Source organism: Poecilia latipinna, unplaced genomic scaffold (genome assembly GCF_001443285.1).
Source record: "Poecilia latipinna isolate Pla-1442-1.1 unplaced genomic scaffold, P_latipinna-1.0 Scaffold2912, whole genome shotgun sequence".
Classification (NCBI taxonomy): domain Eukaryota; kingdom Metazoa; phylum Chordata; class Actinopteri; order Cyprinodontiformes; family Poeciliidae; genus Poecilia; species Poecilia latipinna.
Window position 1 is genome coordinate 48,440 of NW_015115528.1, and position 18,560 is coordinate 66,999.

General features: G+C 40.1%; 1 protein-coding gene across 13 annotated transcripts in view; it reads right to left on the reverse strand.

The window, feature by feature from the left end:
* epb41l3b (erythrocyte membrane protein band 4.1-like 3b) overlaps positions 1 to 17,340 on the reverse strand; it is a 49,235-nt gene extending 31,895 nt beyond the window's left edge. For 4 of the 13 annotated variants that reach the window (XM_015022012.1, XM_015022015.1, XM_015022010.1 and 1 more), the window contains exons 1-3: positions 17,213 to 17,333; positions 7,014 to 7,189; positions 3,768 to 3,911 (exon numbers count right to left, since the gene is read on the reverse strand). In XM_015022012.1, coding sequence (XP_014877498.1) covers positions 3,768 to 3,911; positions 7,014 to 7,178 — 309 coding nt within the window. In that variant the 5' untranslated portion in view covers positions 7,179 to 7,189; positions 17,213 to 17,333. Of the gene's footprint in view, positions 1 to 3,767; positions 3,912 to 4,347; positions 4,416 to 4,487; positions 4,609 to 7,013; positions 7,190 to 8,794; positions 8,903 to 17,212 lie in introns of those variants that run through there. The other 9 variants (XM_015022009.1, XM_015022007.1, XM_015022004.1 and 6 more) reach the window with 9 other exon arrangements.
* Positions 17,341 to 18,560: the final 1,220 nt, after the last annotated feature.

The following is an 18,560-nucleotide window of genomic DNA, read 5'->3' on the forward strand; positions in this document are numbered from 1 at the left end:
TGGTTCCTTGAACGGGTTAGGACAGGCCTATGAGCGATACAGAACATGTTCACTACATTTTGGCACAAAATCATCCTTGATGAGATTTTAGTTTGCTCAGTTCTTCCTAGTCTGAGATGTTTTAGGGCATCCTGTCACTTTAAATCCAGATAAGCTGCTCAGTGTGGCTCAACAATCAGGAAGTTTTTGAAACTGCTCATTTTCCAGACACCAAAAAACAGTAACTTTTAGCCAAAAAATGCTGAGTGTTTTTTAGAGTGGTTGGGTTGTTTTTAGAAGAAGCTGAGACACAAATAAAAGCATGAAAACGAGCAAAAGGTGATTCTGTATAACGCTTCCCCTTTGATGTGTTTGATTGCCGTTTACTTTTCTTTTTAAACACTGACGAGACGAGTGACGTCTCATTTATGTGATCAAAACATCTACACTTAAATTTTGAGAACATTTTTTGTCTTTACACATGCAGAGGCACCCACACCTCCAAATGGCACATACAGCTCTGTAAAACAAATAATAGCCCACTTCACTGAACCCTATTGAAAACCTCCTGGTTTTTCCACCAAATATTGATTGCTGAACTCTTCCTGATTGTCGTTTCTAAATCAATACAAACTTGTTTTCTTTGCGTTATTGTTTTTTGACCATTTCTCATTTTCTGCAAATAAATACTACATTTTTGCTTTGAATATCGGAGGCATGTTGTCAGCAGTTCATAGAATAAAAGAACAAAGTTAATTTTACTCAAACATATAATTATGTATTATAATTATACATATTGAAGCTGGCTTTACAGACACGCAAACAAAAAACGCTGTGATGTACAAAACCTCTCGGATCAGTCAAGCAGCTATGGAAAAGATAAGGACCCAGTAACCAGAGTAAGCAAGAGGTGAACTGTCTGGATGTCTGCGCCAGGGGAAAACAAAAGAATCTGGAAGGTAAACTGACCTCAAATCAGATGAGGAACATTGATCTTGATCAACTGTGTCTAAACATAGAACGTAAACAGGAACAGACTCACAGTGATCTTGTAGGAGAAGTGAGACTGCACAGTCAGACACTTATTTGGAAAACAAAATACCATTTTCATAACCCATATCATCTGAAGGCCACTTTCTGCACAAGTCGTTGCACAAACAGAAAGTCAGCAAATATAGTTTTAGATTTCTCAGCTGCACCACATCATAAATTTAAGACGCTTGACTAATAGTGGTTAAAAATAGAGAGAATTGTGAGGATACTTTCATCCTGTACAGCCACATACTATCCAGTAAGCACAGAAAGAAAAGTCTGAAGGTAAGAAGACCTTCACAAATTTAATATCATCATCTGGGAGATGCCGGGGATTTCATTTTCCCTCTATCACAACCTAACAGAGTGAGAAGTGCAGCTGTGGGAGCTTCAGCAGCTCCGTGTCGCAGAGAATGATAGGAAACGATTAGCCTGGGCTGCTTCCCACAGGGGCCAGCTGAGCTGAGCTGGAAAACTACAAGGTCAGGGGGATAAAAGTGTCAAGACTTGACGTCCCGGACCAGTCTCAGATGGGGGATGGAGGCTGGGAGGAGGAAGCCTCTCTGGTAATTAGTTTTCCGACCTCAGCTGGACTGGTCCTGTCTCATCTCTGCTGGGTTTAAACTGAACTGGGACGATGATTCAATGAAGATGACTACACACAATAACATCTTCACAATTTAAAAAAAAAACAAGAAAAAGAGAGAAAAAAAAACACAATAAAAAATGTAATGTATGTTAGTATTCTAGCCTCATGTCTTCTCCTGTCAGGCCCACATCATTTAAAAAATAATATATCGTACACGCAGTATTGGTTTCAGAAAAGTTTTCATCCACATGAATCCATTCAAATCCGCCCCTGTTGTTTTAAACATGCCAGTCCCGTAGGGGGCAGTGTAGCACAAAGCTATAACCTATGTCAGCCAATCAGATTGCTTCAAAACAAACAACTTCCAGCTAGGACTTAAACATGGCACCAGGAGGTTCGTTTGTGTGGACAGACATACGGGTGGGACTGCTTTTAAATGGTGTATTAAAATATAACATTATTAAAACACAAAACAATGTCAATCAGGAATCATGTTAAAGCAACTCTGTGGATCAGGGGCGACAAACTCATCAAGATCATGAATGCTCTTAAAGGGCCAGTGGTGCCAGAATGTATTAATAAAACCTGTTCACAAAATATCAATAAATTCTTAAAATTAAATTATATTATTGAACATCTTTTCAGTTCCTCCAGGATTTCATGATTCTTTTTGTGATTCTTTGCAATAAAAATCAACGTGTTTGTGGTACTAATCGGGAAATATTTGCAAAAAATGCAACTTTTTATTACTTGCTGCATAGATCATGGACAATAATCTGACATCAGTTAAAGCTGAGGCAGCTGTTTAGTACAAGTAAGAAATTTTAATTCTCAAGAAACTGTAGGGACTGACTGATATAATTTGGCAGTAAACAGATAAAAACTACATTGATTTGATTGATAACATAATATTTATCAGATTTAGTGTTTAGTCTAGAATCTAGAGGGACACATAGAACAATATGGTGGGCCGGATTTGGTCCACGGGCCTCGAGTTTGACACATGTGATGTAGATAGATTGGCACAGATTGTAATGTGCGGAACCCCAAATCTCCATTTTCCCCATGTACACACAAAATATTGAGTTTTATCAAATCTCCACTTTCGTTGGTTTAGTTTTTAGGGACAAAAAACAGAGTTTTCGTATGGATGAAAGGCAAAATGGATAAAAATGTGTTTTACCTTTAAACTGAAAATTAAACCACAGGAAATTCCTACAACAAATTAAAATGCAGCATCCGTCTCAAAGGTGCAAAGATAAATAAGCAATCCTTCCAACTATTTTACTGTGGTGGGACATCACAACAAAGTTTCTCAGCGCCGCAACAGGAACAGTCGGCTAACCTCGGCATCCGACCCCCTGCTGAGGAGGAATCTGCTAAATAAAAAGTTTTGCAGAGGAAGGTCTGAGCTCCTGTTCAGCCTGGACACATCCGAGAAGGTTTTCTGTCTCCAAACGTGGAGAAAAGCTCAAAGGGAAGCAGCGTTAGTGAAATGCCACACAAAGGTCTCATTTATTCCAGATACTGTGAGGATTCAAGAGAAAGATTAACTTTACAGGCAGAAAGAGGTTGTTATGTTGTGAAGCTCAAATTCACACATTTAAAAGGATAAAGCTTTCTTTTGTTTCAGGCTTAAGTTGAATCAATACAACTTTGAGGTCAGTTTGTCTCATTTAAAGCTTCTTATTTAAGACAAAAAGACAGAAGTTTATCATTTCTGTCTTCTCCACAGCCACTCTGATGTGCTGAGGTGCCCCATGAGGAGCTTTTCCCCCAGACAAGACAAATGTAAATGTGCAAATCTATAAAATCAGATACTATAAATCAGCGTCCTTCATGCATTTGGCTGCAAAACCTGTCCTGCTAAATGTCATGAAATTTCATGTTTGGGTAGAACAAAGTCGTAGCGTTATCCCGTCAGACCGTCAATTCCCGAAACCACACTCAAGAAAAAAATAAATAAATAAATAAAAATTTATAAAAGCGCAAGAGGGGTCAGTTCAAGCCCGCTGGACTGCGCACAGCGTAAAAAACTTGAGAAATTATTCCATTTCTTAAAACCGCTGGAAGGTTAATGAAAACAAAACCTCTCTTTAATCTTTTACAACAGCCGTAAACCACATTTACTGAAAACATTTCACCTCTGCCGCCTGCAAAGACTGACCTCCACGTTGACGGAGTAGTCGGAGCCGTCCAGCAGAGCGATCTTGCACTGCATCATCTTCACCTTCTTCACGCCCCTCAGGGGAGACCTGGACAGACGACTTGTGGACGACCTGTGGGATTCCTGGTCCTCCTCCTGCTGCTCCTGGTAGAACAAGTGCAAAACTTTTATAAATCCACAAGTATTACTACTGTGGACTCTGTTTTTTCATTCCCATTAGTACAGGGGTGGCCAAGTCCAGTCCTCGAGAGCCACCATCCTGCAAGTTTTAGAAGTATCCTTACTCCAAAAGACCGGGATCAGCTCTACAGAGGCCTGATAACGAGCCAGTCATTTGATTCAGGTGTGTTGAAGCAGGGATGCATCTGAAACTTGCAGGATGGCAGCTCTCGAGGACTGGACTTGGCCACCCCTGCATTAGTAGTATTCCTGGTCCAATGCTTCTATGTGCTATTGATGTCAGAAACAGAAAATTAACTCTCATCTTTTCTATAAAATGTACTCCAAGCACAATGCTTCTGTGCTTAGGAGTGTCTGTTTCCTAGAAAATAGCCACTGAAGCATCATTTGCTCCCAATACTTTCCAAGTTTTTCCGTCTCTCTTTCATGTCGCAGTAACAGCAGATTGTCTGCCGGCGGTATCCAACTCTAAAAAGCGAATCATTCCTTTAAATTGTTGCCACATATCTAATCTTGTACTAAATTACAATTTCCTCTCACATCTTAAAACTGTGAGGAGTTGTTGCACTCAGATTAAAACGCTTCGAAAGACCAGATAAAAACTCTTCTGTTGCCATTTTATTGTGTGAATGTCCTCGCCTGGATTGTCACTTCAAGTTATCTTTGAGGAAAGAATAAAACGAAAACAATTTGTGTCACATTCCTGAAGCTATAAATAATAACTGGGACCATGCCGGAAATTTAATGAGGTCCCACAGAGAGGAGCTTGAGGTGTACCACCGTTTTTTAAAAAGAGAAAATCCACTTTTCCACTTGCCCGAACACAAGGCCCTTCCTAACTGAATTTATCCTGAAAAACAAGCTTTAGAGAGGATTATTCATCCCTTATCTCACATCTCAGCTTATATCAATCAGCTTGCTCTGAGTTTTCACTGAAACTCAAGTGGACAGACTGTCCAGGCAGAGCCCAAACACAGCAGGATATCACTTGGACACAACAACAATGTGAAAGTTTCACATAAATAGTTAGACTTGTCACAATAACAAATTTTGCTTGACAATAAATTATCCAAGAAGCTCCTGCAATAAACAATAATTTAGTTGTTTTGAGACCATTTTCAAGTAATATATTCAAAATGTCATAATAATTTAGTCTACCATTTCAAAAGCCAACAAACTTTGATTTGTAAAGAACCCTTGATACAGGAAATGGACTTTATTTTAAATATCCAAAATAACCAAAACTGAAACCATAAATAAAATGGATTATGAAGTGTCTGTAAACAAAACTGCCCGTAAAAATGATCAGAATTGAAATGACGAAACACATTTAAATTTTTTTATCTTGCGATGAATTAATTGATAGTTTATTGCAGAAGGCTTATAAATATCTAAGACTGTTTTACAGATGCTGTTGAGTAATGTCTGATGAGCAGAGGTGCTGCAGACAAATGAAATCGCAGCAGAAAGCTGTTGCTGGAGCCACTTCCTGGGGCATACGCGCCCTCGGCTGGAGCGCGTTTCACAGGGATGACAGACGGCGTCGCGGCGCTGGGACTTTCCTCCGGCTCGGTTCTGACAGTTTACACCACAGTGCATCATCCATCAGTGGCTGCTTAGTGCAGCCCTGAACATTTCAGAGCGCAGATTAAAAAGGAGGATGAGGAGGAGGACGTTACCAGGAAGAGGAAATAAAACTGGTTCTGTTTTGTCTGCTGTGAATATTAATGGAGAAAAAAAAACCTGTTAAACCGACTCAGATACATGGCGTTTTCTAATCAGGCACGTCGAAGGGCAACAAATCAGAGCATGATTGAAGGACAAATACTAGTCAGACTAGAACATTTACATCAGTGGTGTCCAAACGTTTTGCACAAATGATCAAAAGCCCAAAGTTAAGCCAAATTTTATTTCCCCCCCAATTAAAAAAATATTATTGAGAGTTATTTCTCTTTTACCTGCACAATAACAAATAAACTGTAATATTTTTCATTTACTCTAAGATTTACAGCCATTTAACTTTTTAGGCTTATTAATTTCCATTTTCGAAGTACATAAAATGTTTTTAGTTTATCCCCAGCAAGGAAAACACAATTTTTCTTCTGCAACCTTTGCTGTATTTAACCCCAGTTTGTGCACGACTCATTACGAGATAAAAAAAGAAAAAAAGGAGGATATAACCATCATCATCTTCATGTCATACTCAATTGTTTTTTTTAACACCTAAACGATGCAATTTACAAAATAGTGACGTGTAAAAGCTTAATGCGTTGCAGTATTTGACAGTTTACAATGGTAATATCCCTAAAAGAATGTGTTTAAGCTCCTTTTGTCAACTTTTTAAAGTAGATTTCGAGATCCTGCAGGGAATCCACAGAATAACACTTTTTAATATTATACTGTCAAGAGTCAGTGATTAGAAATTATTTTTCCTAACAAAAGATAATTTTCTGAAACTAAAATAAAGCCTGGCCAGTGGATTTTTGTAGAAGAGGGGGATTTTAATGTGAAGAAGATGAAAAGTCATGAATCGTCCTTAAAAATAAAGTGAAGCTTACATGGTTTTACTTATTTAGGCGTACTTAGTAATTTTAAGAACAATTTTTCGGTCTAAAACCAAGTTGAGCTTTGACTGCCAAAGTGCAACTTCAGTGGCTCCGTTTAGTCACTGATCCCACAGTCAGTGTCAACCTTTTGGAATCTAGTTCACAAATAAGAAATATCCAAATGTTGCAAGTTGTAGCCAAATCACACGTTTATTTCTTGGAGAAATAAATGAATGGCGCAGCAGCTAAAAGAAGAGTTGGCTCCATCGGATTTGCGGGTCGTAACAATAGAGGAGGACACTGAAATCATGCTGTCACCGCAATTTCCATTTTCCTCACAAAGAGCCGATTCATTCTGGAGCAATCATGTTGTGAAATGTTTCCTTTCTTTAAATGGTCTAACACGGTTTATCTAGAACATGAAAGCTGTTTATTGATATATTCACAGGTTAAACCTTCGCTTTGTGTGTTTTCATGTCCGAGTGCGTTCCAAGGACGAGCAGAACATGAGGAGGCTGACCTGTTCTTTCCTGGCCGGGGTGCTGTGTCCAACTGCAGCTGGGAGCTGCTCCGGCTGGTTCTGGGGCGAGGCAGGGTCCGCCGCTGCTTTACTTTTCCCCTTCTCTGCCTCCTTCTTCGCCTGCGGCTGTTTGGCCTCAGAGTCTGCGCCCGATTCAGTTGTCATGGTAAATCACACTGCAGTGGAGGGGAAAAGCAGAGTACAGGAGAAAACCCTGAGTCAGTCGACAGTTTATGAAATGATAAAGTGCCTCTTTACAGGCCTTTCCGCAGATGATCTTCCCTCTGATGCAAATGCAGGGATGCCTAAATATTGGCTGGCAGCAGAGAAAAAGATCAAACAGACATTTTTAAAGTGTGTTTTTGATGATGCCTGCCATTTGGTTTGCACAAAGGTTTTCTTGCTTAAATAGGGCCAAAACACAGAAGCTATAGGCTTTAAATTCAATTAGGAATCTTGAATCTATATTGGTAATAATGCTAGTACTAGCATGTTGCTACCGATAGCAAACTTTACCCATCTCATTTAACTTAAGTTTAGGCATTAGCCTTCTATTACCGCTAATAACCTAGTAACACTATCTGCTATGTTAAACACAGCTCATGATACAGTCATGTTTTTTATGTCAACTATCATTAGCTAACATGCTACAAATTAAGTTATACAATAGTATTTGTTGATTTAATAAAATTAGCCAAAATGTAAATCATGCTATCCTAGCTAACTGCTATGGTATCCTAGCAAGCAGATACTGTTAGCTATAGCGTCCTATCTAGCAGTAGTTAGCATGCTAACAGAAATTTATAGAATGCCATTAGCTGCATTAGGATGTTAGCTAGCACTTTCTAAGCTAACACCAGACAAATGTCTCCTGTCAGACTTTTAAAAGCTAGAAACCAGTATGTTACCCCATCTATTAATCCTCTAGCAGTTTATATAGCATCTAAAATGTTACAAAACTGAACTAAAATGATTTTAAAGTTTATGAATCGCAAATGGAAAAAAAACTAATTTGTTTAGGTAAACAAGGTTGGCTCTAAATGGATGCATTTACCTAAATACTAGAAAGATTGATTATACCAGTTTAACCATTTCTTCTCTATGTAAAACTCTCTGTATGTTTGGAAAACAATGACAATTTGAGCATATTATGGATGTCAAACCTTATTTGATTTGGATTAAGCACAAAACAGTGCATGAAAGCAGATATTTTGAAGCTTTTTGTGAATACGTGCAGATCACTGAGATCAGAGATCATTAAGGGAACATTCACCAATTTAGATTTGTGACCAGTAATTAAGTACTTCTCCTCTAATTCACTCATGAGTACAAATGAATTACTTCAGAGCAAATTAAATAAAATGAAAATATGGACTTGTCTTTCAATCATTTATGAAGACAGAGAGATAAAGAGAAAAAGAGGACAGAAGGACATATGAAAGGACGGATAAATAAATGGATGGATGAATGGACAGATAACTTTTTGAGAATTAAATAGTGAATAAAAATCAGGAAATACAAATATTTTTAAATAGTTTCTTCTCTTTTTTCTTAGGAAAACCCCAAAAATAAAACTCCGGCCTTTTCCAGAACATCGTCTATTTTTGGGTCGTTTTAAAGCCAGACATGTTCCACACAAAAAGCATTTGCAGTATTTTTAGAACTTATTACAAAATTAGTTTACAATAGACTTAGTCTTTGTGTATCATCACCATTTCCAGTGTGAGAAGATTAAAGAACATGCTACATACACTGGATACCTTGCTGTGCAGAATGTTTACCTAGAGGAATCTGAAGTATCGTCTTTCATCGTTTTTCTTTTCTGAAACGCCAACAGGCACAGATATGGCGAGAAGACCTTCACTCCTGGTTTTTGAGAAGCCGGGACGGATCTCAGTGAGCTGGTGGGGCGAGGGAGGGGTTCGTTTCTGTACCCCGGTGTGTTGCTTCACACTCCACATCTATGCTGGGGTTGGTAGTACACATGCCAGTCATTCTGCTGCTGGCCCGTTTCTCCCGCAGCTCTATTTATAGGGACGTGTTTTTACCCTCGGGGTGGGAGGACCTCTGACTTCCAGCCGTCAACAACACTTTGGAACGAGGTGATCCCCGAAAACGTCAACGTGCGCGACAAAACCCAGAAGGGTTGGATTATTTTTAAATGATGCAGGAGTAGCAACTACATCTTACCAATTTTGACCATCTTCAATCCATGATCTGATTATGCCACACCTTAATTTGGTTCATCTTACTCGCTTCATGTTCTGTAATGGGGGATTATTTTTGAAGACATATTCCCTAACGAGCTGCTTCCTTTAATCCCACAGGAATTAATTAAAACAAGGCTTGTTTGGACTCAAGAAGCCAAAGAACTCGACTACAGTAAAGCGATTAAACGTTGACTGAAGGCAGCAATAAATCTCGAGTCTCGAGGGAAGCCAGAAGTATGAGTTTTAATGTCCAAGGGTCAGTGAACGCAACATGCTGATCTGACTCTTTTCAACTTTCGATGCTATAAAACCCCTATAAAGATTACCGGATCCAGACAGCAGGCCTGACTCAAATCAATGCGAAGGAATCACTGAGCCAAAAGATCCACATTCCAACCCTGACTTTCAAAAAAATAAAAAAAATAAAAATTTAAGACAGCACTGAGGTGAACTCGGGCAAAATTAGCAACCATAGCCTCTGCTTTGCCGTGTCACGTAGAAACCAGCTGACAGAGGACGGCCGCACAGTCGACCTTTGCATCCATTAACGCCCGCAAGAAACAGGAACTATGGAGGGAAGGAGGGAGGGGTGAGAGGAACATCTTAGCACCATAGAAATTGAGGAAGAATACGTTCAGTCACTGGTGACAGGCGCTCTTCACAGGGCCACACAACAGCATGAACACTAGTCCTGTGTGTTGCTCCTCGCCATGGGACCGCCGCATACATTGTGTCCTGAAAAGCTGCATTCACAACGCATTTAATGCCTTCGATTACAGATGATTGTTTAATATCAAGTACAGACAAAGGTAAATCTAGTAAATGCTTGCTTGAGAAATCATTTAACATGCAAGTTTACTGAACATTTTGCTCTTAAGCTTCTCAAGAACACAGGAAAAGTTCACATCTAATGTGAAATTAGATGTAATTTCTAATTATAGCTCTTATAACTCAGAGCTATAACTGTGGAAAGAAAACTCTACTTGTAAAAGAAGAACAACTATTTCAACAGCTTGTGAATTAAAGCGGTCCTGTTTGGTTCGCTTTAACTGAACTCTGGTCCGTTTGTCTGGACAGTTTGGTTTGATTGTCTAATTGAACTCTGATGTGGACCAAATACACAAACTCTCGTCCACATAAAAACCTCAGTCTTATTATGTGAACGCCAAGTGGACCAAGTCTACAGAAGCAGCGCAAGGTATTCTGGGTAAATACACCAAATTGTTCAGGCTATTAAAACGTTATCTGCATCAGCCCCTTTGGTGTTACAAGAACGCAAACAGAGAAGAGACAGATGTGGCCTTCAAAATAAAAGCGGTAAACACTTTAAGGAGATGTAATTAAAGATTTTTCTGCTGACCGCTTGTTGTGTCCCAGAGGTTTACATAGGACCAAACTGGATTCAACGAATCCGGTGCATTATTCACTCATTTGGAAGCAATAAGATTGTAGTTGATTTTTTCCCCCACACACTGCTTCCGCAGCTTAAATCCAACGTTAACAACTTGCATGGAGACTTTTGGCATTAATTAACTGACTTCTCCTGAGTCGGTGTAGCCTAATTGTAAGTTGATTAGGACCAGAGGAAGGCGGGTAGCGGATAATACTCCTCCGATGAGAATTATCCACGTTAACAGGAGGAGTAAATTCACAGTGACTGGCGCCGCTGACACGCCGCTAGCTGGACGTCTCTTTCGTGTCCTTCCTAACGCTGTGGCGGCGGCGGCTGATCGGAATGAAGCTTCATTACATAATTGGTCACTGACACTAAATGTGCCGTCCATGCATGTAAACCTCCATTTTAAGCTCCACTTGCGATTGTTCTGCACACTGCTGGAAAGCGTCCCATCGCGTGCGCGTCGACCCGCATGCGTTCATGTGAGGAACGCGGGCGCTGCCATCTGTGCTGGCCGCCATTCGGCAACGAAGTCACAGCTGGGCCAGTCTCTGCCAATCCAGCCCCCTCCGGTCGGTCCCGCCGGGGGAGGAATACTTGTCGTTTTTTGACACAATGGGACATGTCCTGAGCAGGCCTGAAGTCCATGTTGAGACACCGTCTGCATGGCTGCAGGATGGACAGCTGTCACACCAAACGGCTGCTGTAACAGGAAACCGCGAGGCTGCGCTGGACGCTCAGATATGACAACTGTTCAGCAGCCAAAGGGCTGCGAAACTCTTCCTTAAATCAGTGCAACACTTATTGGAAACAAGGTTAATTTGCAATATTTGTTAGCATTACTGACAAATATAAATACAGCTCTGAAAAAAATGAAGAGCCCACAGCACTGAACCTCATTGAAAACCTCCTGGTTCTTCCACCAAATGTTGATTTCTGAACTCTTCCTGAGTTAAAACATTAATATTGTTGTTTCTAAATGAATATGAAGTTGTTTTCTTTGCATTACTTGAGGTCTGAAAGCACTGCATCTTTTTGTTATTTTGACCATTTCTCATTTTCTGCAAATAAAAACAAAATTTTTGCTTTGAATTTCAGAGACATGTTGTCAGTAGTTCATAGGATAAAAGAACAAAGTTCATTTTACTCAAACATTTACCTATAAAAAGTAAAAACTGATTGTTTTAAATGGTCCAAATGGATCCAAATGACAAAATCTTAATAAATTAAAAACTAATTTAAATCATCCCAAAAGTTACTGCGACAAACAATAATGTTGTTGTTTTAAGAACATTTTCAAGTAAAATATTGGTAATGGCATAATAATGCAAGTGCGCCCTCTCAAAGATTAACAAATGTAAATTTCTAATTAATGTTTAACACTGGAACTGGAAGTCATTTGAAATATTAAAATTAATAAACAAAACACCTGGATAAAATGGATACTAAGTCTCTGTAAACAAAATTATCCTTCAAGAATTAAAAAAAAAAAAAAAAACCAGGCTGGTTGAGATCAATCCACCAAAATGAAGACTTTTATCATCCAGGTAGAAAGTGAGAGAGAGTTATTATTATTATTATTATTATTATTATTGTTATATTTTGTGACAATACTTCTGTGCATGGAAGTCTGATTGCAATCCCATCATTCAGTAGCAAGAATGACCATGAAAAACACTGAGAAAAATATGTAGCATTAAGATCTTACAGTGTAACCTTAAATAACCTCCAGGCATCACCATGGCTCAGTCCTGCCTCTTTACACTCAGATTTAAACAACTAGGGCCTATTTTCAGGAAGTTAATGGAACCAGCAGAGATAATTCATTACTCAATCACGGCTAACCACAGGGAAAAGTGACTCAGCAGAAAAACCTGCAGGGATTTCTCCACACAGTCAGAAAAAAGTTCACTGGGAATTTATGGAAGTCATCCCTGCAGTAACCTGGTTTCAAACAAGGAACCAGCAAAACGAAAACAGAGTCTAGGTGAATGAATGAAGGGATGAGCGGCTGGTCAGAAGGATAAACGGGTGGATTAAACTTTAGAAAATGGGATAAGAACAGAATCTGAATATACTAATGTTTTCCTACATACTTTTGCAGAGGTTGAAAACAATAAAGAAACATTTTCTGTTTTAAATCAGTTAGGACTACAGTAAATGCCAGAATAACAAATTTTTATTCATTTATTGGCCACACAATACAAATGGTGTGGATGCCAGTAAAGCAGTTAAAAAAGACATTTTATTCCCAAACCTGATGCTGAATTTAGTGACTTAAATGCTGAAATTCTGTTTCTGTGGTGGAGTACGAACGCCGTGACGAGAGAAAAGATGAGACGATAATCCTGGTTAATCACAGTCGAGAAATCATCGCAATATTTTCCAACAATATCCCAGTTGCATATTTTCCTACTATTGTGCAGCTATTATTTCAGAATTTATTCAGTTCACAAAACTTTTATTGTCATAATCTGAATTTCTTTCACATTTCTTCCCAGATTGAGTTAAGAAAAATGTCACCAAAGCAAAAGCCATTTAATTTTTAGGCTTTAGAAAGATTTTAGTCTAAAAATTGTAAGAATGTTGCATTTCTTGCAATATTAGCAGAATACTGGCAACTAGAATGTATAAATCCAGCCATGTAGGTAGTAGCTGCAGAATGAGTCAGATGGATGGTGGTTTATAAATCAGTCAAACCTTCATTCGGCTGCTGCTCAGTTCATTTTCTGCTGTCGGGCTGTAAAAACCAGTCTGAAACTGGGACTGAAAAACAAACCATTAACAGTGAACCCTCAAAACTGGATGCCGCTGCTCTGCAGAGGAAAATCAACCATCTAACCAGACTGAAGAGAGCAAGTCTGATGAGATTTCAGATCCATCCAGACGCATGAAGGCCGTGCAGCGAGTTGCACAGACAGAATGTCTTGTTTGCTTTCCCACAGTTCACGGCCTTTTAATGCATTACACGGACAAAGCTGCACATTTGCAAGCAGCTCATAAAACACTGCAGCTGCTTTTCTCCACAGCTGCAGGAATACAATGGAAGGAGAGCAAAGTATTCTCACTTAAAAAAATAAAAAATAAATAAAGAGCAACACTGGTGATGATGTTTGTGCTACAAGTTTCAAGCAAGAATCTGAAAAGTAGCTAAACTTGGCAACAGGTTCAATCCGGTCAGCCAGACAAAGCTGCTGTGTGTAAACACCAAAAACTAACAGTCTCCTCAATTAATTAAGTTGAAAAAAGAGCTTATGTGGGTATTTATTCCCCAGATTTTTGCTCTAACTGAATCCAGACATGTTAATTTGAGGCTGCGCCCAAACAGACTTGGAGTGGCACTTCTAAGAGCACATTTTCAGGGAAGGCAGTCTGGTCACATGAAGGTGACTCAAAGCAGAGCGCTGTTTTTGCTGAGGAGGCCATAAATCCTGTCAGCTCACATTGCTGCGTTTACATTCTTAGCATTGCTGATTCTTGCACCGAGGCGTTCAGGGGTTCAGCAGGGAGCCAATTCAAGCCGACTGCGTGTCGGAGGGAATGTGGAGGATAGCAGTCGACTCCATTCGGTCCAGCTGTTCGAATGTTCAGACAACGAAAAAATTGATGTCTGTTTCTACGCAAGATTAGAGCTACGGATTTAAACATTGATGAGAAGCCAGTAACTTCTTACAGAGGAGTTGAGAGACGCCAGAAGGCTTTACACATTTCATAAGATTAACTATGAGTAATCCGCAAATCAGCTGTGACCTCACCGCTAACACCGTCAGCTGTTATTAAGAATAAAAAGCATTTCAGCGAAAGTTTAGCTCATAAGGGAAACAGAAAATAACAAGAAATCTACTAAGAAAAAAAAGAGAATAAAGTCATAAAATTATGAAAATAAAGTAATTAAATTACAAGACTGAAGAATAGTCATAGTATTATTAGTCTAAAGTCATATTACGACTTTATTCACATATTATTTCAACTTTCTCCTCGTACAACTCCATCCATCCATCCATCCATCCATCCATCCATCCATCCATCCATCCATCTTCTTTACACCGTTGTCCCTTGGTGGGGTCGGGAGGGGTGCTGGTGCCTCTCCAGCTAACGATCCGGGCGAGAGGCGGGGTTCACCCTGGACAGGTCGCCAGTCTGTCGCAGGGCAACACAGAGACAGACAACCATGCACACACACACACACTCACACCTAGGCCAGTTAACCTGACAGTCATGTTTTTGGACTGTGGGAGGAAACCCACGCATGCACAGGGAGAACATGCAAACTGAACATGCAGAAAGACCGGGGCCGGGAATCGCTGCAAGGCAACAGCTCTACCAACTGTGCCACTGTGCAGCCCCATACAACTCTATTCTCATAAAATGATTTTGTTCTCGTTTATCCTTGTAATTTAGTTTTTTCATTTTGTTTTTAGCATAGGGTTAGGGGTTAGCCCTAATAATCCTTCGTATTATCCAGTTGTGGGACTGTGAAAAGTATTGGCATCAGCTTTCTACCGTTTTTTTGTTTGTTTGTTTGTTTAGCAATAAAAAGTACAAAATGCAGCTTTTACATAAAGATTTGCTAAGGAGAAAAGCTCTGCAAACCAACCCAGCTCCATGTGAGGAAATATAAACCACATTCTCTTAAAATAATTACCAGATCTGAAAAAGCAAAATCTAAAAAAACAGAACAGATGTGAACCAATTCACTGACGTCATCAGTCTGGAATGATGACTGATGACCGATTAGCAATTTCTAAAGCTTTGAGCGAACCAACACGGCGCGGCTGGCCAACCAAAGTTACCCCAAGAGTTCATCTACAACTCATCCAGGAGGTCACCTGCACCTGAAGCACCTCAGGCCTCATTTGGTTTGGTTTTGAGTTTCAAGTTTTAAAAGTATTTTAAGATTTTCACGTGGACAGACAGAAAGGTCAACAAAAGCAAGTTCAACTTAAATGACTCAAAACACCCAGAACAGAAGAACAAAACGAGCAAAAGAAAAGAGTGGATTTATATTTGATTACCTTTAGAGGTCAATATCAAGATTTAACTAAAATATGGAAAACAATGTGAGCTGAAGCTCTTTTTGTTTTCAAGGCAGAGTATCGAATGTCTCTGATTTTCATGGTCATGTTGGTCACTTTAAAATCTAAATTGACCCACGTGACCTTTAGGCTGAATATTAGGAGTTAATTACCTAATCTATTCTGACCACTAAAAAGGACATTTCTCAGTGGTCATTTGCTGAATATCTAAAAATGCAAGGGATTGGTCAAAGCTTCTCATAAATTTAAATACAAATTGAGGAGCACATATTATTTCAGCTGTGTGCGTCGGTAAACTTCTCTTTGAACAAAATGTTTACCTTCACCAAATTTTACTAACATACCTAATTAATCCATTGCTAGTAATCAATGGATTAACTAGGTATGTTAGCTATTATTACTGTAAAAATATCAATACAAAAGGGAGTAAATTTATATTGCATGTCACATATTTGTGTTTTAATAGTGAAAAAGGCAGATTAGGGTGTTTCTTTATAGGAACCAGAACCTCTGGACTGTTACAATGCATCTTCTTAAATCTCCATCTTTCTAACAGATGCTGCAGATCTTCTATAAATCTGTTGTAGTGATTACACACTTGTCCTATCATCTTTTTTACAACAGAATGTCTTCCTTCAGCCAGAGGCTTCTCTAGAGCCGCTGAGACACAAACCACTACAGGAGATCTTTCCTGCCCACAGCCAACTGCATCTACAACAACCTTAGATAATATGGATTACAACAACATTCAACTTCCCTTTGAGATTAATGAAGTTATTTTTGACCCGAGTTGCCTGTCTGCACGGCGCAACCTGAGTGAATTAACCATTAAACCTCTCCAAACAAGCCCCACAATATTTCCTCTCCCCTTAGACTGCTACTGCAACAGCATGTTACCGTGCATTTTAATTAAAGTGTGCAGGCAGAGGCCGAGCCTTCAGGGATGGAGGGATGCTAAAAGAGGATCCAGACCGTGTCATCCTGCCGCCGTGGCCACGCCTACCGCACTGCAGATCAAAAACAGCCCAGTACGTCGCTCCAACCGGCCCTAATACACCACTTTCATCGCCCCAACTGTGCCTAAATCCAACATCCTCTCATTGCGACTCAGCTGCCTTCCGTATTTACACGTAAATCCGCGGTTAAAGGTGCGGGAAAAGCGGCGTTTTGCCCCCCACTGTCTGTCTCGAAACTTGAACACGTTAGCTTACTTCACCGAGCCAGCCTCGGACTTTCTTCAACAAAATATTAGGCGCTGTGAGCAGCCAAAAAGCACCGTGTCACCCCTCTGTTTGGCACACACAGCCAAACGGTGGCGTATGGACATCAACAGCCCGGGTTTCCTGAGCAGAAGAGCCGCGACAGCTCGACTTTTTTTCCGCCTGAATACAGTGAAAACCCTCCATATCATATCATGTGTCATCATCGTCCGCGGCGGCCGTGACCAGAAACAGGACATTTTTTAAAAGGACACAACGAACCGGGAACGTCTCTTAAAAGCAAACAGGGAGTTTGTAAAGAAAAAACAGGTAATATTATAAGAGAGAGGTTGGTTACCAGACGGAGCGTCCTGTTCAGCTGTTTCTGGGAGCTGCATTCATTCAGAGTGGGCTTCTGTTTCCTGACAGCGCCGCTAACTGTGCTGCAGTTCCCCTCCTCAGCAGCCTATCACACTCCCCTGTGTGGCTCAGAGTAGGATTGTGGGATATCAGGACAGCCAGGGCATTATGTTTGGCAGCACCACCAACAATTTGCCCACACTCTCTCCTTTTTGGCAGCCGAGTTTCCATTAAATGGTGCCACATGTATAGGGAAAGTGTTTTTGAGGGTTGAGCCGGCTGAGAAACTTCATAAATGCCCCCTTCCAGCAACAAACAGCTTTTGGGGGAGGCAGTGAAATGACATGGGGAGGGGACTAATTGGAAGCAATTACAATGCATAAATATCAAGATTAAATTTTGCAAAAAGGGCCAATCTACACTGTTAGGGCGAATTCACACCAGTCCTGTTTAATCTGCTTTATTCATTTGCCTAGAAAGTCCAGTTCGCTTGGGGAAGAGTGAATGCGCTATTGAACAAAGCAAACTCTGGTCGCCTAAAATCCTCGGTCTCCATTTGGTTGAAGTGAACTACGGTGCAGTTCAGATGCATATGTGAATACCAAGTGGACCAGAGACCACTCCAAAAGCAGGAAGTAGATTACCACGCAGAGCATTCTGGGTAAATACAACAAAATATTATGGATGGATTATTACAACCTAAGCAACCTAAGCAAACTCTTAGGTTGCTTAGGTTGTAATAATCCATTTCAGCGCTAGCAGAAGAAATGGATTGTGGTCGAGAAACCCTACCGCTGCTAAAATCTGACGCTACTCCTTTTTTTTTTATTTTGAAAAGGAGGAAGCTGAGCTCATGTCTTCTTCTGAGCTTTTCGTGTTGTTTCGTTGAATAGTTCTCGGTGCAGCGCCATCACAGGTGAGGAGGGGAACAGGTATTTGAAAGAGTTTGGTTCATTTGAGACTGCAGTGTGAACTGCACCGGCTGAAGGTGTAATAAATGTTGCCATTTTGGTCCCCAATTGAACCGAGTCTACCAGACTGTCAGGTGTGAAAACACTCTTAGCAACCAGAGTCCATCCTCCAAGATGACGATGCTCGCCCTGACAGTACGGGGTCTGGTAGACGCCTCTTTCAAAAAACATTTCAATCATAAGATGTCTCTGACACGTCTATCCTTTATATCAGAAATGCACTTCCTTCATAGATTCTTCTGTTAAATATCAAGTTTGACACACTACTACTGTGACATGAGCAGTTTAAAATAAGTCTGCAGAGAATGCTACGTCCCTAGAGCGAATGTGCACAAAGGTATAACAGTAGCTTACGGCACATGTTTGTTAAATTAA